The sequence below is a fragment of the Narcine bancroftii genome, chromosome 1 (assembly GCF_036971445.1).
Source record: "Narcine bancroftii isolate sNarBan1 chromosome 1, sNarBan1.hap1, whole genome shotgun sequence".
Classification (NCBI taxonomy): domain Eukaryota; kingdom Metazoa; phylum Chordata; class Chondrichthyes; order Torpediniformes; family Narcinidae; genus Narcine; species Narcine bancroftii.
This window is the reverse complement of record NC_091469.1, coordinates 161128270-161155494: the sequence shown is the minus strand read 5'-3', so window position 1 is coordinate 161155494 and position 27225 is coordinate 161128270. Positions and strand designations below refer to the sequence as shown.

The 27225-nt window shown below is 42.9% G+C and overlaps 1 protein-coding gene across 10 annotated transcripts in view; it reads right to left on the bottom strand.

Moving 5' to 3' along the window:
• lifra (LIF receptor subunit alpha a) overlaps positions 1-27225 on the bottom strand; it is a 280918-nt gene that overhangs the window by 6820 nt on the left and 246873 nt on the right. For all 10 annotated transcript variants that reach the window (XM_069883753.1, XM_069883832.1, XM_069883762.1 and 7 more), the window contains 6 exons: positions 24777-24959; positions 12828-12929; positions 5415-5582; positions 3077-3232; positions 1358-1451; positions 357-432 (listed from right to left, as the gene is read on the bottom strand). In XM_069883753.1, coding sequence (XP_069739854.1) covers positions 357-432; positions 1358-1451; positions 3077-3232; positions 5415-5582; positions 12828-12929; positions 24777-24959 — 779 coding nt within the window. The remainder of the gene's footprint in view (positions 1-356; positions 433-1357; positions 1452-3076; positions 3233-5414; positions 5583-12827; positions 12930-24776; positions 24960-27225) is intronic.

Below are 27225 nucleotides of genomic sequence, written 5' to 3'. Positions count from 1 at the left end.
ACTCATTTCAGGACTCTTACTTGCCACATTATTTATTACTGAATATTTTTTTGGTATTTTGCATAGTTAGTTAACATTTCTCCCTTTTGTATACGTATCTTTTCATGCTACTGATAAGTAGAAATTCTGCCTGGCCCACAGGAAATAGAATCTCAGGGATGTCACATATGTGCTCTGACAATAAATCTGAGGATGTTGCATTCTTCATCCATGTATTCAAATGCTACAAACACAGGCCTATTCTCATCAAATTCACAAACGTACACGCACAAGCACTTTCGAGTATTAACATTTAACCCGTTCAGTAACTGAGTCTGTGAATAATCCTCAGAGACTAAACATTCCCATCACTGTACCTGAAAGAAGCGTTCATCCTGAAAAACCTTGCTGTTAGTTGGATCAGGAATATCTGGATAAAATGTGTCTTTGATCCTGAAAAAGATGTTCAGAAGTCAGTGGTTTGGTGCTCCCAAGCAGACAGGGAGCAAGGGAAGAGGAGGGAATCCCACCCAATGCTCTCACAGTTTTGTGTCCCGGACTGTGGCCTTCATTCCTAAGAGTGCATCACAGTTCCACCCTCAGCAGTAGCAGATTTGGTTACATTATGGGAAACACAGCCCAGGCATGGTTCAGGAAATGTCATCAGTACACAAGTCCAGGATCAGGTTGTCATGTCAGCAATGTTACCCAGTACACAGGCTCAGGGTCGGAGTCTGAGACGTGTCACCCAGTACATAGGGTCAAGTGTTTGGGATACATCATCCAGTACACAGGCCCAGGGTCGGTGTGTGGGATACATCATCCAGTACACAGGTCCAGGGTCGGAGTATGAGACATGTCACCCAGTGTTCAGGTGTGTGGGATACATCATCCAGTACACAGGTCCAGGGTCGGAGTATGAGACGTGTCACCCAGTGCCCAGGTTCAGGTGTGTGGGATACATCACCTAGTACACAAGCCCAGGGTCGGTGTGTGGGATACATCATCCAGTACACAGGTCCAGGGTCGGAGTATGAGACGTGTCACCCAGTGCCCAGGTTCAGGTGTGTGGGATACATCACCCAGTACACAGGTCCAGGGTTGGAGTATGAGACGTGTCACCCAGTGCCCAGGTTCAGGTGTGTGGGATACATCATTCAGTACACAGGTCCAGGGTCGGAGTATGAGACGTGTCACCCAGTGCCCAGGTTCAGGTGTGTGGGATACATCATCCAGTACACAGGCTCAGGGTCTATTAGATGCCATATATGCAGGTGATATTGAAATGCAAGGAAGGAGAGAAGGTTGCGTTTTTGAACGTTCATTACAAGGAAGCTTTGTTCAGTCACTGGAAGGAAGTAAATACAAAGGAACTCACCATTCCTGCTTTTGGTAGCAGATGATACTGAGCATAATTCCAAGCACTATAAATCCGATCAGGGGCAGGATAATACCGAGGATCAGAGCAACGGCTGATGGCAAAGAAAACAAATAAATCTGGTTAGACCACATTAGGAATATGTTCAGTTCATTACAGGAAAGCTGTGGAGAGGGTGCAGAGGAGATTTACCAGGATGTTGCCTAGATTGGACAATGTTTCTTACGGGGCAAGAGCTAGGGAATTTTCCTTTTGAGCGAGGAAGGATGAGGTTTACAAGATTCTGAGAGGCATAGATAGGATAGACAGCCAGCACCTGTTTCCCCAGGGCTGGAGCAGCAAACACGAGAGGGCATCTGTACAAAGTGATGGGTGGAAACTTTAGGGAATTAATAAGGGCTACAGTTTTTTACATAGAGAATTGTGGGTGTCTGCAATGCTTTGCCAGGGATGGGGGTGGAGGCTGAAACATTAGGAAGGGCATTTAAGGGAATTAGACATGCTCGGACGAAAAAAAAAGGTTTTGAGGTAGGAAGGGTTTAGTATTTTTGGAGTAGGTCACCGCACAACATCACGGGCCGAAGGCCCTGTACTGTGCTGGCATCTTCTATATTAACAGGTTCTTGCAGGAAAGGAACTGCATCTTAACGTTGGATCAGTGGAAGGACAGTGGTAATTTAAGCTTACTCCCAATTCAATAAGATCAGGACTCCTTTTAAGTTTTTTGTTCCAGGAGATCCAAGCCCAGTTTGAAGAGTTTTAGTAGCAGATCCTGGGGTCGAATGCTGGAGCAACTCAGCAGGACACACAGCATCGTTATTTTCCCAATGAAGGACTCGGGCCTGAAATTTTGGTTATCCTTCCAAAGGATTTTGCATGACCTGATGAGTTTTTTCACTGCACCTGCTTAAATATATTCAGTGATGCTCCCTCCACGCTCTCAGTGGTAGAGAATTCCAAAGGGTTACAATACTCAAGAGTCAGTTTCAGTCCTTCGTATCTCAGGATACAGGGAATTCTCACTCCTACGCACCCCAGTATTTAGCTTGTTAAAATATAAAAACGTTCTGGAGAAAGTCCATGGGATTTCTTCTGGTTTATTTAAACGCTACAAATACAGACCTAAGCAATCCAATGTCTTCACAGACAACACTCCAACCATCCCACGCTGATCCTTTGTTCCTCTCCCATATGGCAGGCAAGTATTTTTTTGGGGGGCATTATTTTTGGAAAAGAAGACCAAAACTGGACACAGCTGAGCAAGGCCCTGTAAATTTGGAGCAAGACATATTTGCTCTTGTATTCAGAAGGTGTGATGAGTGAGAATATCCATGGGAGCACCATCTAAAAGTAATTCATAGCACCATTTGACCCAGTCCTAGTATTGCAAAAATGACTAAACACCTGCCTACAACAAGTTAATTCATGTATGAGCACAATGCAAGCATTAAATTAATCCATTTTTATTTCCTTTCATAAACTGGAGGGGGTCAGGGATACCAACTCTTCATACGAGGTGACAACTGGCTATTCCTGCTTCAGCTCTCATAGGAACGTGGTGTTGTAGTCGAGATTGGATCAGCCACCATTTAAATGAACGGCAGGCTCGGGGAGCTGACTGAGTTCCAACCACTTTTTATATTCTTAACATCCCACAAAACAAAGACAAATTACATCCCATCAGAGGAAGCTTTGGGTAACATGATGCCATAGACTTACGGCTGTACGGTGTGGTCACTGTGACTGCATTGCTGGGACTGTCCCCTCCTTTGGTAAAGGCTCTGACTTCCACCTTGTAGGTGGCTCCTGGTTCAAGGCCTAAGATCTTGAAAGTCCGCTTTTCGGGGCCGATGGTAATATTGGCTGAATAATTAACTATCACAATGGAGAAAGCAGAAGATAAGAAATACTGAGACTTTTCCCTCTATACGAGAAATGTATCCATTTTGTGAAATGACACATTATTCAGCCCACCAATCCTCAGTTTTGAAAGAATTTACCTGCACATCTGAAAATTTCTCCATCCAAATCGCTTGAGAAAGTTACAACTGAACCTGCTTCCATTACATATTTTGGCAGGCGTATTCCAAATCACCACCTCCCATGCATTTCTTTTTTTTTAATTTACAGCACCGTAGAAGCCAATTTGGCCGTTTAAACCTGTGCCTCCCAATTACATCCAACTCACCTTCAACATTGTACATTTTTGCAGAGCGCCTGGAAGAAGCCCACACAGGCACAGGAAAACATACAAATGCCTTACAGACCTGGGTCACTGGCGTTGTAACGCATCATATATGCTAACCGTGCCCTGTCCTGAAGAATTTTATTTCAATTCTGGTGACAAATCTTTCTGTTGTTGGTACCAGTTTCTCTCTCTTTATTCAAGTGTTGAATCTGAGCACTTTTATAAAATTTTCCTTTAATTGCTCCCATTTTAAGTTCATGATTTTGTTTTCACTTTCCCACCAACCAGGCAGGCACCCAACTAAGATGTTACCTCTGCGAGCATATTTAGGAACGGTCAGACTTAGTTCCCCATTGTAGGAGTGTCCAAGCTGCATGGCTTAGGTTTCAGGTGAAAGTGATCTGACCATTGAATCATTTACACACAGAGGAAGGAGTTGATGCCTGGAAATGAACTGCTCAAGGTAGTGATGGAGACGGGAACAAATGAAACACGAAAGTCTGCAGATGCTGTGATTGTAGTAAAAACACCAAAATGCTGGAGGAGCTCCGCTGGTCTCGCAGCGTCATAGGAGATAAATAATATATTGCCAACATTTCGAAGAAGGGCTCAGGCCTGGAACGTTATAGATCTCTGTCTTCTATGGACATTACAAGACCGGCGGAGTTCCTCCAGCATTTTGGTATGTTTTTGAGACAGGAATCATAACAACATTGAAGAGATAGCTGGGCAGTAGCTGAATGAGGAAGGGCATTGAAAGATATTGAATTAATGTAGGCGTTTGTCAGCATAGACAAGAGGGCCAAAGGGATCTTTCTATGCTCTCAAGCATGAAGTGCTCACCAAGGTTCAAGGTTCCTGTAGAAGTAAGAACAAAGCTGGAGAGATTTTAACTTTTGCCTGCCATAGGGCAGACAATGAGCTGCCATTAGTGTTGCCCGGTGCCACTTATAAGGGGCAAAAGAGAGTCTCTTCAGTCATTGAGTGCCCGTGGATTTGCCTCCAGCCCTCCCACAGCCTCTGCAACCACACAGATTCCTATTCGATCCATTGACAACCTGAGCTCCAGATCCAAATCTCTGACCCCATTAGGAAGCCTTCAGTGCCCGAGGCCCTTTGGGAGCCCTTCTTGCCCTCAGCACCCTTTTGAATCCTGGTTCTGATACCTGGTTCCCATGAGCCAATCTCCAGCGGCCCACAGCCCGTGCAGAGCCGCCGACTATAAGTCGCCAACTGCCTGTGTGGGTCCCTTAATTATTGCTGAGCTCCTTCCTGATCTGCTGCCGTGATCACTCTCCCTTTAGGGTCCTTCAGCAATCGAGTCCCTTGCTAGTCCGCTGCTGTGGTCATCTCCTCAAAGGGGGCGCAAAGGTGGCTGTGATGCTGTTCTCCCATTTCTGGTGCCCAGTGCCGGTCAGCTGCTCCCCCGGAGTCTTCAACCCCTCGTGGCCACTGCCGAGCAAAGGGGCTGCCATCTTGGGCATAGACCCCCTTGGTTGCAAGATTTTACTTACAAACACCATTGGGTCCCTTATCAGGCTGTTTAAAGCCAGCGCAGAGCCACTAGCATTAGGACCAGGTGGTTGAATCGTTCCGAGCAGCACTGCGTCTCTGCTCTCTCGGGCCTCCACCAGCGGCAGCGCTGCCGTTACAGCAGCTCTGGCAGTGCCGCCTCTCCTTTCCAAACCTCCAGGCCAACAAAATTCAATCAGAAACAAGCCCCAAGTATTCAAGCTCAACGTTGAGCATGAGATTAACTGTCTGTCCACACAGTGCAAACGCCAAACGGCATTAATTAAAACACACAAAGTCCAATTGGGAAGCCCCTGGTGAGCGAAGGTTTCTTAAAGTAATTTGTTGCCTTTTTACCTGAGTTCATTGGCTTGTTAGCTGCTGAGTCATTGTAGAGTCTACTATAATAAATCTTGAATCCCTCAATGAATCCTCGCTGTTTCTTCACAGGGATATCTTTCCATTCGATCTGCACCGATTCCCCAGTGGTTTTCTTGATCTCCACTTTAGGAGCTTCAACTGGGGCTAAGAAATGAAAATAAAGACAGAAGAATTAGAACAAAGACACAGAACATTACAGCACAATCCAGGCCTTTCGGCCCTCGATGTTGTGCCGACCTATATATTCCTACCAAAAATAACGAAACCCTTCCTACCTCATGACTTTCTACTTTCTTTTCATCCATGTGCCTAAGAATCTTAAATGCCCCTAATGTTTCAGCCTCCACCACCACCCTTGGCAATGCATTCCAGGCCCCCACAACTCTGTAAAAAACTTATCTCTGATGTCTCTTCAAAGCTTTTCTCCCTCAGCTATACAGACAGCTCTGGTGTTTGCAACTCTTGCCCTGGGAAACAAGCTCTGGCTGTCCATTATCTTGTTGACCTCTCATCCTTCTTCACTCCAGAGAAAAGTCCCAGCTCTGCTAATCTTGCCTCAAGGCATATTTTCCAATCCAGTCAACTTCTTGGACCCTCTCCATAGCTTCCTCATCCCTCCTGTAATGAGGTGTCCAGAACGAAACACAATATTCTAAGTGTTCTCTCACCAGAGATTTATAGAGCTACAACATTACCTTATGTCTCATGAACTCAATCTCCTCACTAATGAAACCCCAGCATAGCATAGGCCTTCCTATCTATCATGTCAACCTGCACTCAATCTTGAGAGATATTTGGATTTGGACACCAAGTCCCTCTGCTCTTCAATAATGCTAAGTAATTGACCATTAACCCTGTACTCAGCCTTCAATCTTGACCTTCCAAAATGCATCACCTCACATTTACCCAAATTCAACTCCATCTGCCACATTTCCCCCCAATTCTCTATCCTGTTGTAACCTACAAAACCCTTCAGAACTATCCACGACTCCTCCAATCTTCATATCATCTGCAAACGTACTGACCCATCCTTCTGCCTCTTTATCCAGGTCATTTATAAAACTCACAAAGAGCTGGGGTCCCAAAATAGATCAAACCTACCTTACCACCATTTTTAGTTGTGTAGCCGCTTTCAGGGAGCTATGGAGTAAAACACGAAGGTCTGCAAAGACTGTGATTGAAGTAAAAACACGATGCTGGGAAAACTCAGCAGGCCAAACAGTGTCCTTAATATAGCAAAGATAAAGATACATAATCAACATTTTGGGCATGAGCTCCTCATCAAGGTCTGAGCAAAATGGTTCATATCTAGTATCAAATCATACTTTGATGAAGTGCTCAAGACCGGACATTGGTTCTGTATCTTTATCTTTGCTCTAGAAAGTCCACTGTTTGATCTGCTGAGTTTTCCCAGCATCGTGTTTTTACTTCAGGGAGCTAACGACTTTGACACCCACATCCATCTGTATATCAATGCTGTTAAAGAGTGCTGCCCTGACATTTGACCTCCAAAAGTGCTACACAGCATATTGGCTTGGATTAAACACCAGCTGCCAATTCTTTTCCCTAATCTGTAACTGATCTTTATCCTATTATATTCTCTGATGGCCTTCCACATTATTTAGAACTCTATTACTTCATCCCTAACATCGAAGTACTCGAGATGGCAGAGGACGACAGCATCGAATCCACGCTGCTGAAGATCAAACTGCGCTGGGTAGGTCATGTCTCCAGAATGGAGGACCATCGCCTTCCCAAGATCATGTTATATGGCGAGCTCTCCACTGGCCACTGAGACAGAGGTGCACCAAAGAAGAGGTACAAGGACTGCCTAAAGAAATCTATTGGTGCCTGCCCCACTGACCACCGCCAGTGGGCTGATCTCGCCTCCAACTGTGCATCTTGGCGCCTCACAGTTCGGCGGGCAGCAACCTCCTTTGAAGAAGACCGCAGAGCCCATCTCACTGACAAAAGACAAAGGAGGAAAAACCCAACACCCAACCCCAACCCACCAATTTTCCCTTGCAACCGTGTCTGCCTGTCCAGCATCGGACTTGTCAGTCACCAACGAGCCTGCAGCTGACGTGGACATTACCCCTCCATAAATCTTCATCCGCGAAGCTAAGCCAAAGATTAATCCTTGTGTCAAATTATCTTAGAAAGTAGGTGGAGGAGGTCATTCAGCCCTTGGATCCTGCACCATCATTCCCCACATCAGTGCTGATCATGTGACTTCAGCATCCTACTCCTGCTCTATCACCATTCCCCTGGATCCTTTTAACCAAGCCCTGTTTGAGCTCTTTCCTGCAATATTAATATCCCTCGAGGGTATTGAATCATTCCTGAATATTACACATGCTTTCTTTTTTTCTCTTTTGCATCATCCAAGGTTCTCTTACCTTATCATCCCTGTCCTTGCTCCTGACTAGAACATGCCAATCGTAAGACATAGGAGCAGAAATCGGCCATTTAGCCCATCAAGTCTGCCCCACCATTCAATCATGAGCTGACCCATTTCCCCACTCACCCCCACTGCTCGGCCTTCTCCCCATAACCTTTGATGTCCTGGCTAATCAAGAACCTAACAATCTCTGCCTTAAATACATCCAATGACCTGGCCTTCACACTGCCTGTGGCAACAAATTCCACAGATTCACCACCCTCTGGCTGATGAAATTCCTCCAGATCTCTGTTCTAGGCGGACACCCTTAAATCCTGAAGTTGGACCTTCTTGTCCAGGGCAGCTCACAACCCGCCTTCAAATTAGGGTTTTTCAACAAGCCTGCCAGCTTGCCATTTTGCAGCCTCAACTGCTACTGTAGAACTGACTTCCCTCTCTCTCCTAAAGAGAAGAATCTTTTTCTCTCTGCTTGTAAAAGCAATGACTTCCCACAAGGCTCCAAACCCAATTTTTGAAAGATCTTATCAAATCAGCATTCTTTATTGCTTCTGCAAAGTCAACCAGAGCCTCAATGACCAGCTTCAGCAAAGCTCTTGCATTTTAAATGAGAGGTCTTTTGTGATGTGTTACTGTTTGTGAAGTGACCTACACTAAACCCCCACAATCTCTCTTGTTTAAAGGCATCATCATACAATGCAAAATCCAGGGGAGTATCTATATTAATCAACAAAAATCTATCAATCAGCATAAAATAAATAATAACAGATCCAGCAGGTAGATACGTAATGACAAAGTGCCAGATTTATTCTGAATTTTGGAATTTACTAAACATCTATGCATCTAACAAAGAAGACCAACTATTCATGCAAAACGTCTTCCTAATGATAGCAGATACACAGGGACATATCTTGCTTGGAAGGGATTTCAACTTCAACTTCAACTTGGACCCAAAGATGGTCAAAACTGGGAAGACAATTAACAATAAAAATAAAGTAACTAAATTTACACCAAAAGCAATGGAGGATATGAAACTAATCGATATATGGAGGAAACAACACCAAAAAGAGAGAGAATATTCACTACTCAAATAGACATAAGACCTATTCAAGAATTGACGTTTTTGTTATTGGCACAGATCCAAGGAAGAGTTTTAAAAAAACAGAATATAAAGCAAGATTATTATCAGATCATTCTCCCCTGTTATTAACAATCAAATTAGAGGATGCCCCACCAAAGATATATAGATGGAGACTAAATCCTACACAGTTAAAAAGACAAAATTTCGAAGAATATATTGAACAGCAAATTAAAATGTACTTTGAGATAAATATGGAATCAGTAAAAGATGAATTCATTTTATGGGACGCAATGAAGGCCTTTATGAGAGGACAAGTAATTAGCTATACGACTAAAATTAAAAAGGAATATAATCAGGAAGTAGAACAGTTGGAAAAAGAGATAACAATTATAGAAAAGGAATTAGTGGAAAGAGAAGATACAGAAAAAAGAGAGAACAGGCAGAGAAAAAAATTAAAATATGAAACATTACAAAAGTGTGAAGTAGAGAAAAATATAATGAAAACAAATCAAAAATATTATGAACTGGGAGAGAAAACACACAAAATATTGGCCTGGCAACTTAAAACAGAACAAACTAAAAGAACCATTCTAGTGACAAGAAAAGATGATAAGCAGATCACATATAATCCATTGGAGAGTAATGAAAATTTTCAAAGATTCTATAAACAATTATACCAAACTGAAAATATAGGAAAAATGACAAAATTGACAAATTTTTACCTAACATTGAACTACCACATCTACAAATAGAAGAACAAAATAAATTGACAGAACCTTTTGAGACTGAAGAAATACAGGATATATTAATAAAACTACCAAACAATAAAACACCAGGTGAAGATGGATTCCCTACAGAGTCTTATAAAGTTTTTAAGGATCTATTAATCCCTCCCCTCTTAGAAGTAATAAATCAAGTAGAAGAGACCCAAAACTTATCAGAATCATGTAAAACACCAATAATTACAGTAATCCCAAAAGAGGGAAAAGACCCGCTATTACCATCATCATACAGACTGATATCATTATTGAATACAGATTATAAATTAATAGCAAAATTACTAGCAAACAGACTGAATGATTATGTAGTGAAACTAGTAAGGCAAGACCAAACTGGATTGTTAAAAAAAAGATGAGCAGCTGATAATGCTTGTAAACTTATTAATTTAATACATGCAGCACAAATAAATAAAATGCCAACAGTAGCCGTTACGTTAGATGCAGAGAAAGCCTTTGATAGGGTAGAGTGGAACTATTTGTTTAAAGTGTTACAGAAATTTAAACTATCGGAAAAATTTATTAACTACATTAGAGCATTATATAATGGACCGTTCGCAAAGGTAGTAATAAATGGATATGTATCAGATCACTTTAAATTAAGTAGGTCAACAAGACAGGGATGCCCATTATCCCCTTCACTGTTCGCTTTGGTTATTGAACCACTAGCCAAGTTGATAAGGAAGGAAACTATGATAAAAGGAATAAAAATAAAAGAGAAAGAATATAAAATCAGCCTATTTGCAGATGACATCATAGTATATTTAACAGAATCAGATGTCAATAAAAAAACTACTTATGAAACTGAAAGAATATGGAGAGATCTCAGGGTACAAGATTAACACCAATAAAAGTGAAGTGATGCCAATGAACAAACTTGATTATTCAGAATTTTTTTAAAATATCCTTTTCAAATGGCAATCACAGGCAATACATTATCTTGGTATCAAAATAGATAACAACCTCAAACATTTATACAAATTAAATTATGAACCATTAATTTAAAAAATACAGGAAGATCTAGAGAATTGGAAAGAACTACCGTTAACTTTAATAGAAAGAGTAAACCGTATTAAGATGAATGTGTTTCCACGAGGGCAATATCTATTCCAAACGTTACCAATCCCCGTGACAGAGAAATTTTTTGCAAAACTAAAGAAAGTAGTAAGGAAATTTTTATGGAAAGGTAAGAAATCAAGAATAGCACTAGAAAAATTAACATGGAGTTACAAACAAGGAGGGTTTCAGCTATCAAACTTCAAAAATTACCACAGGGCGGCACAATTAAGGTACTTATCAGATTTTTATCAGAGAGGAAAAAAACCGGACTGGACTAAGATAGAATTAGACAAATTGAGATAAAATATCCCGAAACACATACTTTATAAATGGGATGAAAAATTGGTGCAATATAACAATTCACCAGTACTACATCACATACTTAAATTATGGAAAAAAATATACCTGGAAGAAAAAAAGATAAATGATCAAATATCAAAAATGATATTAACACAAAACCCCTTTGCAATAGACAATTTACTTTTCAAGGAATGGGATAGAAAAGGAATCAAGAAAATAGAAGATAGCTTTTTGGAAAATAATTTAACATTTGAGCAATTAAAAGATAAATATGGAATAACACAAAGTACAATATTTACATATTGCCAATTGAAAACTTACCTAAAAGATATATTGGGAAATAGCTTGAGATTACCAGAAAGTAGCAACTATGAATATTTAATCACAGACATAATGATAATTTAAAAAATTATTACACACATGTACATCAAACTACAATATAAAGAAGAAGATGAAATAAAGTATAAACCGAAACAAAGTTGAGAAAAAGATTTAAACACAGAGATAAAGAATGAAACAAGGAAGAAGTTACGTACAGGAACAATGAGGGACAGGATGAATAGTAGATTATGTATGATTCAATATAACTGGCTACACAGATTCTATATTATCCTCAGAAATTAAAAGAGTGGGACCCAACCACATCAGTTCGATGCTTTTGTTGAAAAAAAAAGAGAATGGAACAACATTACATGCAATTTGGACATGCTCCAAAGTAAAAACTTTCTGGGAAGATCTAAACCTAATATTAAACAAAATCACAAAAAATAATATACCAAAGATCCAAAAAAATTTTTGTTAAATAATATAAAAGACAAAAAATTAGGGCTAAAATTAGACAAAGCCCAAATAAAATTTATTATGATAGCGCGAGCAGTAGCCAAAAAATGTATTATGTCAACCTGGAAATTGGAAACAAACCTTAAAATACAACAGTGGTTTACAGAAATAAACAAGTGTGTTCCTTTTAGAAAAAATTACATACAATCGGAAAGACAAGTGTACATTATTTGAACAAATTTGGGAACCGTACATAAAATATGTCGAAGAAGGCCGACCACAAACCTCCATCTCGTAAAACAACGTAATTCTAAGCACGACAAGATTTAAATATGTGAAAGTAGACGATACAATTTTTTTTTGGTTATTTCTTTGTTTTAAGTGTTTATCATTTATTGATTTTTGATGAGGGTGGGGAAGGGGAGAGAGGAAGTGGGGGAAAAGAAAAACTGTCACGATGTATATATTGTTGATCATTTGTGGATGTTGTTATTGATAGGACCCCTAGCGCAAAAATAAAAAAATGTTAAAAAGGCATCTTTTACCCATAACTATTCTAACATGTCCCATGACACCAGTAGCAAACAGCAAATCACTTGTTTAACAACAAGGAAAGGCTTTTTAAGCATTAAAGAATGCTTTTTTAAGAATGAAATATCTCATCAAAAAAACAACCTGAACAAAATAAGATAAATCCAACACATCGTTCGGCTTCAATTTTTTTTTTGGATAAATGAGGATTTCTGATTTTTCTCAGCCGAACAAATAAAATTTTGGATAAATGAGGATTTCAGATAATCTAACTTTGGATAATTTGAGTTGTATTTTAAAATTCTAGCTCCTTTGTGGATTTGATTCAGGCCAGAGTTTTCATTAGTGCAGAAGGCTGTCGATCCCCTATATCCCAACTCAAAGCAGCCAATTTATCAGATACTGGATTGACACATCAACTGGTTATTTGTAAACACTTGACCGTCCTTATTTGTTCTCCTCACCGAGTTCACGTGTGTACCCGATTAGCTTCTTCAGTAAGTGATCCCCATCATTCCTGCACTCGTAAACCTCAAGGTTATACAGCACTCCAGCTTGGAAGGTATCTGTTTCAAAAAAAAGAATTACAATTCATTTCAACATAAATCAGCTCTGATGTTGAACGACAGTGAGCGTAGCAATTAGCGCAACGCTGTAACAGAGCCAGCGACCTGGGTGCGAATCTGGTGCAGCTTCTGAAGAGTTTGTACGTTTCCCCTGATGTCTGCATGGGTTTCCTCCAGATGCTCTGATTTCTCCTCCTCCCTCTCTTCCTCCAAAACGTATGGGGATGCAGAATAATTTAGGTGTAAATGGTCGGAAAAAATGGGTTGAAATGGCTTGAATCAGCTTCAACTATGTTGTAAATAAAAATCTAATGGTGGAGGGTGAAAACTTTTCCAGGATGCTGGCCCCGTCTCATTTGGAACTCAAGTCAATAGACAATAGGAGCTGGAGTAGGCCATTTGGCCCGTCGGGCCAGCACCGCCATTTTAGATCGTGGCTGATCATTTCCATCAGTACCCCTTTCCAGCCTTATCCCCTTAACTCCGTTTCCCACAAGAGTCTTATCTAACTTTCTTTTGAACATAGTCAGCGAATCCGCCTCTACCACCCTCTGTGGCAGAGCATTCCACAGATTCACACTTCTCTGGGTAAAAAAATGCTTTCTCATCTCCGTCCTAAAGGCCCTACCCTGTATTCTTAAACTATGCCCTCCAGTCCTCGTCTCCCCCATCATTCGGAACAAGTAATCAGACTTCACCTTGTCTATCCCCTTGATAATTTTGTATACCTCAATCCTTCTAAACTCCAATGGATACAAGTCCAGTTTTTCTAGCCTTGCTGCATATGTCAACCCCGCCATCGCTGGAACTAACCTTGTAAATCTGCGCTGCACACCCTCTATAGCTAGTATGTCCTTCCTCAAGTTTGGAGACCAGAACTGGACGCAATACTCCAAGTGGGGTCTCACCAGGGCCCTGTATAACTGCAGAAGGGCGTCTCTGTTCCTATACTCCAATCCCCTCTTTATGAAAGCCAACATTCCATTTGCCTTCTTCACAGCTTTCTGAACCTGCATGCTAGCCTTCAGTGACCGGTGAACAAGTACACCCAGATCCATTTGCACTTCCCCACTCCCTAGCTTGTCTCCATTTAAATAATACTCAGCTTTCCTATTACTTCCCCCAAAATGAATAACCTCACATTTGTTCACATTGAAATTCATCTTCCATTTAGCCGCCCACTCCTCCAGCCTGTCCAAGTCCCTCTGCATTTTCCTGACATCCTCGTCACACCCCACACCGCCACCCAGTTTAGTGTCATCTGCAAATTTGCTCATGTTATTTATAATCCCCTCATCCAAATCATTAACATAAATTACAAACAACTGAGGACCCAACACCGATCCCTGAGGCACTCCACTCGTCACATCCTGCCATTCTGAAAAAGACCCATTTACTCCAACCCTTTGTTTCCTATCTCTTAACCAATTTCCTATCCATGTCAGCACCTTACCTCCAATACCATGCTCCCTGATCTTGCCCACTAGACTCCCGTGCGGTACCTTATCAAAGGCCTTCTGGAAGTCCAGTCCACCCTCTTTGTCACATCCTCAAAAAATTCCAGAAGGTTAGTCAAGCATGACTTACCCTTAAGGAATCCATGCTGACTAGCCCTTATACTATTATTACTGACTAAGTGTTCTGCTATTACTCCTTTTATGATAGATTCCAATATCTTCCCCACCACTGATGTCAGGCTAACCGGTCTATAATTTCCCGTTTTCTCCCTCCCTCCCTCCTTTCTTAAAAAGCGGCACCACATCAGCCACTCTCCAATCCTCAGGGACCTCCCCGGAATCTATGGAACTTTGGAAAATGTCGACCAGTGCCTCCACAATTTCCATAGCCACCTCTTTAAGCACCCTAGGATGCAGCCCATCAGGCCCTGGGGATTTATCAGCCCTCAGTCCCAACAATTTACTCATAACCTCCTGCTTCTGGATCCGGATATCCATTAGATCCCCTACCTCCCCAGTAAAGTTCCCCAAGTCCCTTGGTACCGCATGACCACTACCCCCTAACTGACTATAACCTATATCCTCCTTGGTGAAGACAGTTGCAAATTATTTGTTAAATTCCTCTGCCATCTCCTTGTTTCCGGTAATAATTTCACCCTTGCCCATTTTCAAAGGGCCAATTTTAGACCGAACCAATTTCTTCCTCTTCACATACTTAAAAAAGCTTTTGCTATCCTCCGCAATATTATCTGCTAATTTCCTCTCGTACTTCATTTTCCCGTCTCTTATGGCTTTCTTAGTTACCCTCTGATGTTCTTTGAAGGTTTCCCAATCCTCTAATTTCCCACTCCGCTTCGCTATCTTATAATTACTCCCTTTGCACTTGATTTCCTTAGTTAGCCAGGGCTGCCATTTGCATCTCCTAGAGCCTTTCCTCCACTTTGGAATAAATTTGTCCTGAATCCTGTGAAAAATGTCCATAAAAACCTGCCATTTTCCCCAGTTGTCCTCCCAGCTAGTGTATCTTCCCATTTTATTTTGGATAGCTCTTCCCTCATAGCTGCAAAATTCCCTTTATTTAACTGAAGTACAGATGCTTCCGACTTCCTTTCCATTTCCCTTTCTAATTGCAGCTTAAAAGTAACCATACCATGGTCACTATTCCCTAATGGCTCCCCTACATCAAGGTCACTTATTAAGTCTGCGTCGCTGCACAGCACCCAGTCCAGAATCGACTTCCCCCTGGTAGGTTCCTCCACTAGCTGTTCCAAGAAAGTATCTCGTAGACATTCTATAAACTCGCTCTCTTGTGTTCCTGCCCCTGTCTGATTATCCCAGTCCATCTTCATGTTGAAGTCCCCCATAACTACCGTATTGCTACCACTTTGACATGCCACTCTTAATTCCTGATTTATACTACTACCGATATCTGAGCTACTTTTCGGAGGCCTGTAAATGACCCCCATTATATTCCTCTTGCCCTTGCAATTTCTGAATTCAATCCAAACAGACTCTACCTCACCTGTTTCAATGTCCTTCCTTTCAAACGCCTGAATCTCATTTCTTACCAACAGAGCTACCCCACCTCCTCTTCTTAACTTTCTGTCCTTTCTAAAGGACGTGTACCCTGGAACATTTATTTCCCAATCCTGCCCTTCCCGCAGCCATGTCTCCGTTATTCCGACAATGTCATAACCTCCCATCGCCATTTGCGCCTCAAGCTCATCCATTTTATTCCTTATACTCCTTGCATTCATACACAATATCTTGATGCCATACCTCCTTTCTCCCTCCACCTTGGTTCTTGGTGCATTCGTTCTTATTCTCCTATCACTTTTAGCTCCCTTATTCCTTATTGTTTCACCGTCTATCGGAACCACCCCTATATTCTCTCTCCTATCTACTTCCCTATCAGTCCTGTTCCCTTCCCCCTGCCAAATTAGTTTAAATCAGCTCCGACAGCTTTATTAAACCTAACTGCCAGTATGTTGGCCCCCTTCGCATTCAGGTGTAAACCATCCCTCCTGTATAGGTCCCGTCTTCCCCAGAAGAGATCCCAATGGTCAATGAACCTGAATCCCTGCACTCTGCACCATTCCCTCAGCCACACGTTTAACCTCTTGATTTTATTATTCTTGCCCCCACCCTCGCACAGTACAGGAAGCAGCCCCGAGATTACAATCCTGGAGGTCCTGCTTCTCAACCTCCTTCCGAGCTCACGGTAGTCTCTCTTCAGGATCTCCTCCTTCAATCTATCTACGTCATTTGTGCCCACGTGTATCAGGACCTCTGGCCGGTCTCCTCCCCCCCCCCCAGGATACTCTGAACCCTATCCGAGACGTCATGTCCCCTGGCTCCTGGGAGGCAACACACCATACGGGAACACTTGTCAGGTTCGCAGAATCTTCTGTCCGTTCCCCTAACGATGGAGTCCCCAATGACCACCTTGTTCCCCTTCTTCTCCTTCCGTACCACTGTCTCCTTTGGCGCTACCTCTGGCAGGTTATCTTCCCCTACTTCATCCAATACTGTATATTTGTTGCTAAGATCTGTAGCCACTGGGGTGCTCTCCACAGAGCTAGCAACTTTTGCCCCACTCCTGACAGTAGTCCACTTTCCTGACCCCCCCCAATCCAGGGGTAAGCACTTCCCTGAGTGTTGAATCAATAAATTCCTCGCTCTCTCTGATTAGCCTCAGATCATCTAGCTGCATCTCCATTTCTTTAATTTTTTTCCTAAATGCTTGTGTCTCATTACATCCCCTGCAGGTATGTCCTGTGGAAATGTTTATGGTCTTGTCACCAACCTCCTCACACTCTCTGAAGGGACTGGTCATGGCCCTCTGTTGGTCTGACAGAAGTTTCTTTCAGGGATATAATTAACTACCATCAGTAAATCAAAGCAGCAATAACTCTGCCGGGTAATCAGCAAAGAAAAACCTTGACCACAGCCAGTGAAGCAGGAAGGATTGCAGGCAATGAATACAGACTCTGGAAGCTGCAACCAAGAGAATAACAACAGCACTGGCACCATTTGAGACAACAGACTCGTTTTCTTGTCGAGAACCCTGATGCAAGAGCAATGGATAACGTGGGACAGTCAGAGTCTGTGTCTGTAAAACTGCATTTGTACCATCGTTTGTGTGCCTAGAAAGTATGAGCATCTGGTCAAAATGTACATGAATGGATATTTGTCGAGGTGCTCCGAAAACATAGGAGGGGGACACTAACATTCATAGTGTATGTCAAAGTCTCACTGGTGCTCCCACAATGCATTGCCTCATATTTGAATCTGCAGGGGTCATCTACTGCATCCAGTGCTTCCTTGTGTTCTCCTGTACATTGGAGACACTGGATGCAGAAGGGGATCTCCCAGTGATGTAACGGCACTGATTTACCACAGCTTACAAACAAATAAAGAATACACTCACTTGTTTCTTTCAGCCACACCATGGTTGACTTTCTTTTTATCATTCACTAAACACAACGTTGCATTCTTCAGCTCCCCAAACACCACCCAGCTAAACCCCTCTGACCTTCTCATTGGCTCACTGGCATGTGGGTGATCCTGTCGCTCTCCCTCTCCTCCTCCCAATTAAGGTAAGTATGCGACCGCAACAGCCCCCCTCCCCCCAAAAGCCTCCAAGCCATGGAAGGAAACAACTGATTGGAATTGTCCTGCAACATAACGGTCCGGAGGGCTGACAGATCAGCTTAACCTCGTACGATAGTGCGCGACATGCGATGTACAGTCCGACGAGCATGGGTGCGACTGGTTCTTTGACCCTGGCTCTGATACAGAACATGGACCATCGATATATGCCGGCTTGAACCTGTTGATGGAAACCATGTCAACTTTTCCATTCCTGTCAATCGCAAAAGGACCATGGTAAACGGGCTGATGTGGTTTACGAACAGCATCCTGCCGGAGGAACAGGACTACAGTGTTGTAGATCATTAGGCACATTCACTGAGGTGACGCCTGCCCTGTAGGAGTAGGTCGGAGTAATGTTTTCCCAAAGACAATCATCATAACTGGCCCAATCATAGAGCAGATTCACAAACTCGCCTGTCAAGGTTAACGTGCAAGATACTAGCTCTGCCGCTGTACATCCAAGATCTGCTTTAACAGCAGTACACACTCCAATGAGAACGAGGAGCAAACGTTCGCTCCACATAGATGCATTACCACCTGCTGTTAATTCTGCCTTCAATTGTCAATGGTAACACCCAATGAGGCCATTGGCCATAGTGTGAATACGGGTAGTGCCAAGAAGATCAACGAGAGCTTGGAACAAATGCCAACTCGAACTGAGACCCTCAATCCATTGTAATAGTGACCGGAATACCAAAAGATGGACTCCAACAATCCACAGAAGTTCTAGCGACTGTCTCTGCAGAGATATCAGTGATAGGAATGGCCTCCTGCCACCTGGTGGTCCAGTCTTCATTCATGAGTAGATAAGTATATCCATGAGGTGGTCCACCAAGTTTAGGTGCACATGCTGGAAATGGGAATCCAGAACAACAAAATCCCCCAGCTTAGATTTCACGTGCCTGGAGACTTTAGAGCAGAGGTTTTCAACTTTTTCTTTCCACTCACATGCCATCTTAAGTAATCCCTATGCCATAGGTGCTCTGTGATTAGAAAGGGATTATTTTCCAGCGTCTGCTTGGTCATATCGCTGGAGTTGAATACATGAACACGCAATGTCTTTGAAGAAACGCCCTTTTGCTTCTCTTTCTCTCTTACTGTAAGGGGCGCCTGGTGACACTCATGGCGACTCTTTGACTGCCTTATGGCAGCCAAAATGAAATCTGTGCATTGTTTATGTGTGTGCACCATGGTATGGAAAAAAGTTGTTATGTCGGGTTGCATATGTACAGTCAGATGATAATAAACTTGGGCTTCAACATGTCTGTGTGGGAATGGGGTATGGAATTGAAGTGGTTTGTCCCTTGGAGGTCCTTGCTGTTGCAGCAGACAGAGGGTGCCATTCTCCCATTTTTCAGTTCATTTTAATTGTGTGGGGCCCATCCCTGTAAGAGAACAGATTTAATAAAAGCCTGCGTTTTGAAAAGTGACTATGAACTAGCAACAGGCTTCGAAGGCAGCATGTTCCGAAAGATGATACATTTGCAGAGTGAAAGGAGGCAGCCCTGGAGAAGCCAGAGGCAGAGACCATGTGATCAGCTTCTTGAAAAGACAATGCATAGTTTGCTCAGGAGGCCATTTGAAGAAGGCAGCACAACTTCCTTTGTGGAAATGAGAAACCCACTTGACTTCATTCTGCAGTTATAGACAAACTGTAAGATTTCCTCCTGTTAGTTATAGAGGGATGAGACCATTTCGACTGACCCACGAAAAGGATTCTGATTTCAGAAGAAATACTGGACTCTACTTTGACTGACCCATGAAAAGGGTTCTACTTGGATGGTGACAAGGGTGAGAGTTACTTGAGTTCAGCTGAAGAGGGGAATTTAAGTTGGCACTTGTCTGCAAAGAACACTTCGTTGAAACACCTCAACAAGGGTTTTGTTCTCCCCCTTTTCTTTCTCATGTATTTGTATTGTTATTTTCAATATTTGATTCTTATGTTTTTACTTGGGTTGAAGTGGGAGGGAGGGTGAAAGATGAGGGAGGAGAGGTGGGAAGTGGTGGGGAGAAGGAAAAAGAGAGGACTTAGCAAACAATTTAAAAGAGGAGGATTGTTCCTCCTATAATACCTGGGTAATATGAGTCTATAAAACGATGAATAAAATTTTTTAAATAAACAAGGGTTTTGTGAGTTAATCAACATTCTTCCATCCACTTCGTGAGCTGCTCATTTCATCTAAAGCCTTCATGTCTCAACCATTTAAAGCCTGGGTGTCGCATCAATTTCAAGCCCACATGTCATCTCTGAATTTCCAAAACTGAACTTTGAACTGCCTTCCGAGAATTAGGCCTTGAAGCTGTAGTGGCTTGGGGTATTCTAAATACACCAATATATTCGTGCATATTTGATGCCCCCCAAAGTTCCTCAACATGGTTATCCAACTGCACGAAAACCAACAAGGTCGGGTCAGATACAGCAATGAGCTCTCTGAACCCTTCTCCATTAACAATGGCGTGAAGCAAGGCTGTGTCTCGCACCAACCCTCTTTTCAATCTTCTTCAGCATGATGCTGAACCAAGCCATGAAAGACCTCAACAATGAAGACGTTGTTTACATCCGGTACCGCACGGATGGCAGTCTCTTCAATCTGAGGCGCATGCAAGCTCACACCAAGACACAAGAGCAACTTGTCCGTGAACTACTCTTTGCAGACGATGCCGCTTTAGTTGCCCATTCAGAGCCAGCTCTTCAGCGCTTGACGTCCTGTTTTGCGGAAACTGCCAAAATGTTTGGCCTGGAAGTCAGCCTGAAGAAAACTGAGGTCCTCCATCAGCCAGCTCCCCACCATGACTACCAGCACCCCCACATCTCCATCGGGCACACAAAACTCAAAACAGTCAACCAGTTTACCTATCTCGGCTGCACCATTTCATCGGATGCAAGGATCGACAACGAGATAGACAACAGACTCGCCAAGGCAAATAGCACCTTTGTAAGACTACACAATAGAGTCTGGAAAAACAACCACCTGAAAAACCTCACAAAGATCAGCGTATACAGAGCCGTTGTCATACCCACACTCCTGTTCGGCTCCGAATCATGGGTCCTCTACCGGCATCACCTACGGCTCCTAGAACGCTTCCACCAGCGTTATCTCCGCTCCATCCTCAAAATTCATTGGAGCGACTTCATCCCTAACATCGAAGTACTCGAGATGGCAGAGGCCGACGGCATCGAATCCATGCTGCTGAAGACCCAACTGCACTGGGTAGGTCACGTCTCCAGAATGGAGGTCCATCGCCTTCCCAAGATCGTGTTATATGGCGATCTCTCCACTGTCCACCGAGACAGAGGTGCACCAAAGAAGAGGTACAAGGACTGCCTAAAGAAATCTCTTGGTGCCTGCCACATTGACCACCGCCAGTGGGCTGATATCGCCTCAAACCGTACATCTTGGCGCCTCATAGTTCGGTGGGCAGCAACCTCCTTTGAAGAAGACCGCAGAGCCCAGCTCACTCTCAAAAGACAAAGGAGGAAAAACCCAACACCCAACCCCAACCAACCAATTTTTCCTTGCAACCGCTGCAACCGTGTCTGCCTGTCCCGCATCGGACTTGTCAGCCACAAACGAGCCTGCAGCTGACGTGGACATTACCCGTCCATAAATCTTCGTCCGCGAAGCCAAGCCAAATGAAAAAAAAAGATTTAGTATGAATATGTTTAGTTAAGTTTAGATAAGTTAGCTGTGTAATGGATAAATATTTGGGAGGAATTTGGTAAGATTAGAGGGTTACATACATGCACACATTTTAAAACAGATCTTATTTGAAATACTGAAGAATTCATATTCAGTAACATTGCAGGATCTTTGGAGACTTTTATTACACTTCACAAGTAGGTGCTAATTGAAATGATGTCATGAAACGAATGACCATTGTTTGGAGGAGTCAAACTGGCTGTTAAAAAGTACTTACAGAGTGCTCACAGAAAGGTCACTTCTGGGTTTTTAACTAAAACATCTTGACCAAGGAGAAGAACTCCTGTTGTTTGCTGAAGAAGGTGGGGGTTTTGCAAGTGAGAGAGTCACATGGGCTTTCTGGCAGTCTCAGTTGGAGAGAGAGAGGGAGAGAAGACGAGGCCTCTCAGCTGGTGTGTGGCTCTGAAAAGAGACTGAACAGTCACGGCTGTAATGAGCCAGGAAGAGCTGGTTGGAAACAGAAAGTTCCAGAACAGTGGACGGCTGGAAGTGCTATCTGTCTGATGTTTCTCTTGGAATAAGAGGAATAGAATGGAACTCTGTGGTGGTAACCTGAAGAAAGAGATACCATCTGGAAAACCCTGATGGGGCAAGTTTCATCAGCGAGACCTTGAGGCGACTAATGGTGGTACCTCAGTTGTGGAAATCCTGGTACAACAAATCTCTCTCTGCAAACCTTACAAGAACCTTCCTGTACCCCCATCTGAGCTCATTTTTAATCACTGCTGTCTGGTATGTAACAAGAGTGAAGATGCTCAACGAACTGATTCCCTCGATCTGCATCCAGTCTCCCAGATGTAAAGGCGGCTGCTTAGTAAACTTTCAATTTATCTTTTGAGCATCAAAGCCTGGTGAACTTTATACCTGTTAAATTCTGTGCACAGTATAAGAATTGCCTGCATCCAGAGAGCTTGGAAGAAGGAGAAGTGAGATTTAACTGTGAACCAAAGAACTTTTCTTACATTTACACACACATTACATACACGTTCCTCAACATGATTATCCAACTGCACGAAAACCAACAAGGTCGGGTCAGATACAGCAATGAGCTCTCTGAACCCTTCTCCATTAACAATGGCGTGAAGCAAGGCTGTGTTCTGGCACCAACCCTCTTTTCAATCTTCTTCAGCATGATGCTGAACCAAGCCATGAAAGACCCCAACAATGAAGACACTGTTTACATCCGGTACCGCACGGATGGCAGTCTCTTCAATCTGAGGCGCCTGCAAGCTCACACCAAGACACAAGAGAAACTTGTCCGTGAACTACTCTTTGCAGACGATGCCGCTTTAGTTGCCCATTCAGTGCCAGCTCTTCAGCGCTTGACGTCCTGCTTTGCGGAAACTGCCAAAATGTTTGGCCTGGAAGTCAGCCTGAAGAAAACTGAGGTCCTCCAACAGCCAGCTCCCCACCATGATTACCAGCCCCCCCACATCTCCATCGGGCACACAAAACTCAAAACGGTCAACCAGTTTACCTATCTCGGCTGCACCATTTCATCAGATGCAAGGATCGACAATGAGATAGACAACAGACTCGCCAAGGCAAATAGAGCCTTTGGAAGACTACACAAAAGAGTCTGGAAAAACAACCAACTGAAAAACCTCACAAAGATAAGCGTATACAGAGCCGTTGTCATACCCACACTCCTGTTCGGCTCCGAATCATGGGTCCTCTACCGGCACCACCTACGGCTCCTAGAACGCTTCCACCAGCGTTGTCTCCGCTCCATCCTCAACATCCATTGGAGCGCTTACATCCCTAACGTCGAAGTACTCGAGATGGCAGAGGTCGACAGCATCGAGTCCACGCTGCTGAAGATCCAGCTGCGCTGGATGAGTCACGTCTCCAGAATGGAGGACCATCGCCTTCCCAAGATCGTGTTATATGGCGAGCTCTCCACTGGCCACCGTGACAGAGGTGCACCAAAGAAAAGGTACAAGAACTGCCTAAAGAAATCTCTTGGTGCCTGCCACATTGACCACCGCCAGTGGGCTGATAACGCCTCAAACCATGCATCTTGGCGCCTCACAGTTTGGCGGGCAGCAACCTCCTTTGAAGAAGACCGCAGAGCCCACCACACTGACAAAAGGCAAAGGAGGAAATACCCAACACACAACCCCAACCAACCAATTTTCCCCTGCAACCGCTGCAATCGTGTCTGCCTGTCCCGCATCGGACTTGTCAGCCACAAACGAGCCTGCAGCTGACGTGGACTTTTTACCCCCTCCATAAATCTTCGTCCGCGAAGCCAAGCCAAAGAAGACATACACGTGCGCTTAGAATTAGAAGGGGTTAGTTAAGTATAGAGATAACAAAGTTTGATTCTGTTTTTATGTGTAAAGTTGATTAAAAATAACTTTTGTTTTAAAACCTACTTGCCTCAGTGAATATCTATTGCTGCTGGGTTTTGGGGTCCTTTGGGCTCATAACAGCTGAATTAGATAAAGTGTTATATTATTGTTTATTAATAATTTAAAAATATTATTTTTAAATATACCCCCATCTGAGCTCATTTTTAATCAGTGCTGTCTGGTATGTAACAAGTGAAGATGCTCAACGAACCGATTCCCTCGATTTGCATCCAGTCTCCCAGATGTAAAGGAGGCTGCTTTAGTAAACATCAGATACAGCAAATTACCCTCAGGTGAAATGTTGCTTTGCTTGGAAGGACTGTTTGGAGCCCTCAAAAGTGATGAGGGAGGAATTGTAGGTGTAAATGTAGCATTTCTTGCAATGATGGTATTAAGGGAGGAGGGATGAGTGAACGAGGGAATCATGGAGGGCGTGATCCCTGCAGAAAGCAGAGAGGGGATGGGATGAGATGTGCCTGGTGGTGATATCACATTGTTGGTGGCAGAAATTACACAGAATCTATTGGATGTGAAACCCTGTCGTTCTTGTGCCTGGAGTGGGGGGAATAAAGGGGCCAGTCCAGACGTGTGGGAAATAGAGATTTAGGTAAGGGTTGCGTTAATGGCAGTAGAGGGGAAGCCACATTTTATGAAGAAGGAGGACATCTCAGATGTTATTACCTGATCTTATGGTTGCATCTGTTGCATTTGAAGGAAATTTACGCCAATCCAAGCTGCATGCAGGCAAGCTCAGGAACTCGCACCACTGTATGGTGTAGCCACAGTTTCCAGCCCGATGCCTTTGCCAAGTCACATGGAATTTATCCTCACTGCCGGAGACTTTTTCAAAGCCCAAATCTTCATCTGGAAAGGAAATAGAGGCAAACAGGAACAGAAATTCAGAAACCAAATGATAAGGAAGGTGCTGGAGAGTATTCTGAGAGATAAAATATTGACATTTGGATGGCTAGGGGAATAGTAATTTATTTTAAAATTTAGACAGAGTACGGTAACAGGTCCTTCCTGCCCGTGAGCTCTTGCTGCCCAAATACCTCAATTAACCTACAATCCCCATAATGTTTTGAAGGGTGGGAGGACATGGGGAGAAAGTAGAAACTCTTTACAGACAACCCTGGATTCGAACCTGGGTCGGTAGCACTGTTATGCTAACCGGAGAGCCAGCATGGATTTGTGTGCAGGAAATTGTCTCTCACAAATTTGATCAAATTTTTGGAAGAAGAAAAGAATAGATGAGGAGATGGCCAGTTAATATTATTTACATTATTCCTGTTATCCAGAATTCAAGCTACCGGCAAAAAAAATTGTGGAAACTAAATAGGTAAAAAATACAGGTTTAAAATTTGCGTGTCTTGCCGTTTGTTCAACAATCATGTAAAACACAATCTCAAGCAACCAGAAAATTCACTGATCCTGCATCTAACAATCCCCATGGGAGCAGGATTCCAGGGGTTTTTACCTTATATGGATTTTAGAAAACCACTTGATATGGTCCCGCATGGTAGGTTGGTATGAAAGGAGAGGGCATATTGGCTGATTGGATAAAACAAATGGCTTAGGAGTTAGAGGCTGGTGATAGAGGGCAGTTTTTCCACACCAGAGGACCGTGACCAGTAGAGTGGCATAGGGTTCGGTACTAGGGCCCTTGCTCTATGTTAAAAATAATCAAAATCCAAAAATATATATTTATGTATGTAAATAATTGATTTGCTTAAGGACATTTGTGGCAGATGAGTAATTTTGCTGATGGTATTAAAATGCATGCTACAGTGGATAGTGAAGCTTACCTGGATTTGCCATGGGATCTGGATCAGATGGGGAAATGGGGACCAAGGAATGGCAGATACAGTTCAACTCAGAGAAGTGTGAGGTTCTGCATTTGGTTAACCTGAACCAGGAAAAGACTTGGTCTGTTAAAGGCAGTGCCCTAAGGAGAGTTTTGGAGGAGAGACACCGAGGCTCTTCGAAGATGGCAGGAGAGGTAGACATAGTCATGAAGAAAGTAGTTGAAACACCTTTGGTGGAAGCCATTCAACAGGTTTAAAACATTAAGGTGTTTAGAATGAACCAAAATGAACACAAGATTAGTCTCTTCGCAGATGATGTATTAATATCTGACAGAACCTGTGACTACTCTACAAAGACTGCATTTGCAATTGGAAGATTATGGGAGGGTCTCTGGGTACAAAATAAAATGGAATAAGAAGAATAAGATCATATATTTAACAGATGGGGACTATACAGACTTTAAAGGAAACACACAATTCAGATGGCAAATAAATGGGATTAGATAGTTGGGGATCAAAGTAGATGATTTTTAAAAACTTGTATAAATTGAACTATCTCCCCTTGCTTTAGAAAGTTGATGAAGATTTAAATAAATGGGTAGCTTTCCCAATAACAATGATTGGAAGGGCGAAATGTATCAAAATGAATGTATTCCCATGTTTACAATATCGTTTCTGGATTACCACAGAATTTTTTTTGAAAACTTGAATAAATTATTTAAGAAGTTTTGTTGGAAAGGTAAATTAGCTAGAATCTCATAGAACAATTAACTTGGAAATATCATATGGGAGGTTTACAACTCCCAAATTTTAAATATTACTATTGGGCAGTCCAGATGAAATTTGTCTCTTCCCTCTTTGATGGAATTTGAACTGCATACAGTCGGAGAGAGATGATCCAAAATGGTTGGGACAAGGCCTATTTCAGATAACAGGTCAGTAGCAACAGCAAGTCACTTGTAACAGTCTTTAAACAATAATAAATAACAAGCTATGGCTTCTAAAGTATTAAAATAATGTTTAATTCTCACCAAAATTCCTGGCCATCACTGGGAGCCTGAGGTTCCTGCTCTTGTCCGGGAGCTCAAGGTCCCCGCTACTGCCAGGAGCCCGAGGTCCCCTCTGCAGCTGGGAGCCTGAGGTCCCCACAGCTGCCGGAAGCCTGACATCCCCGGACTGTTCAGCTCAAAAACATTTTCAAATTAATGAGGATTTCTGATTTGTTTCAGATATCCTCATTGATCTGAAATTTTTTTTAAATTGAGGATTTTGGAGAACCTGATATCGGATAATTGGAGTTGTTCTGTTAATATTTGGCACAAATT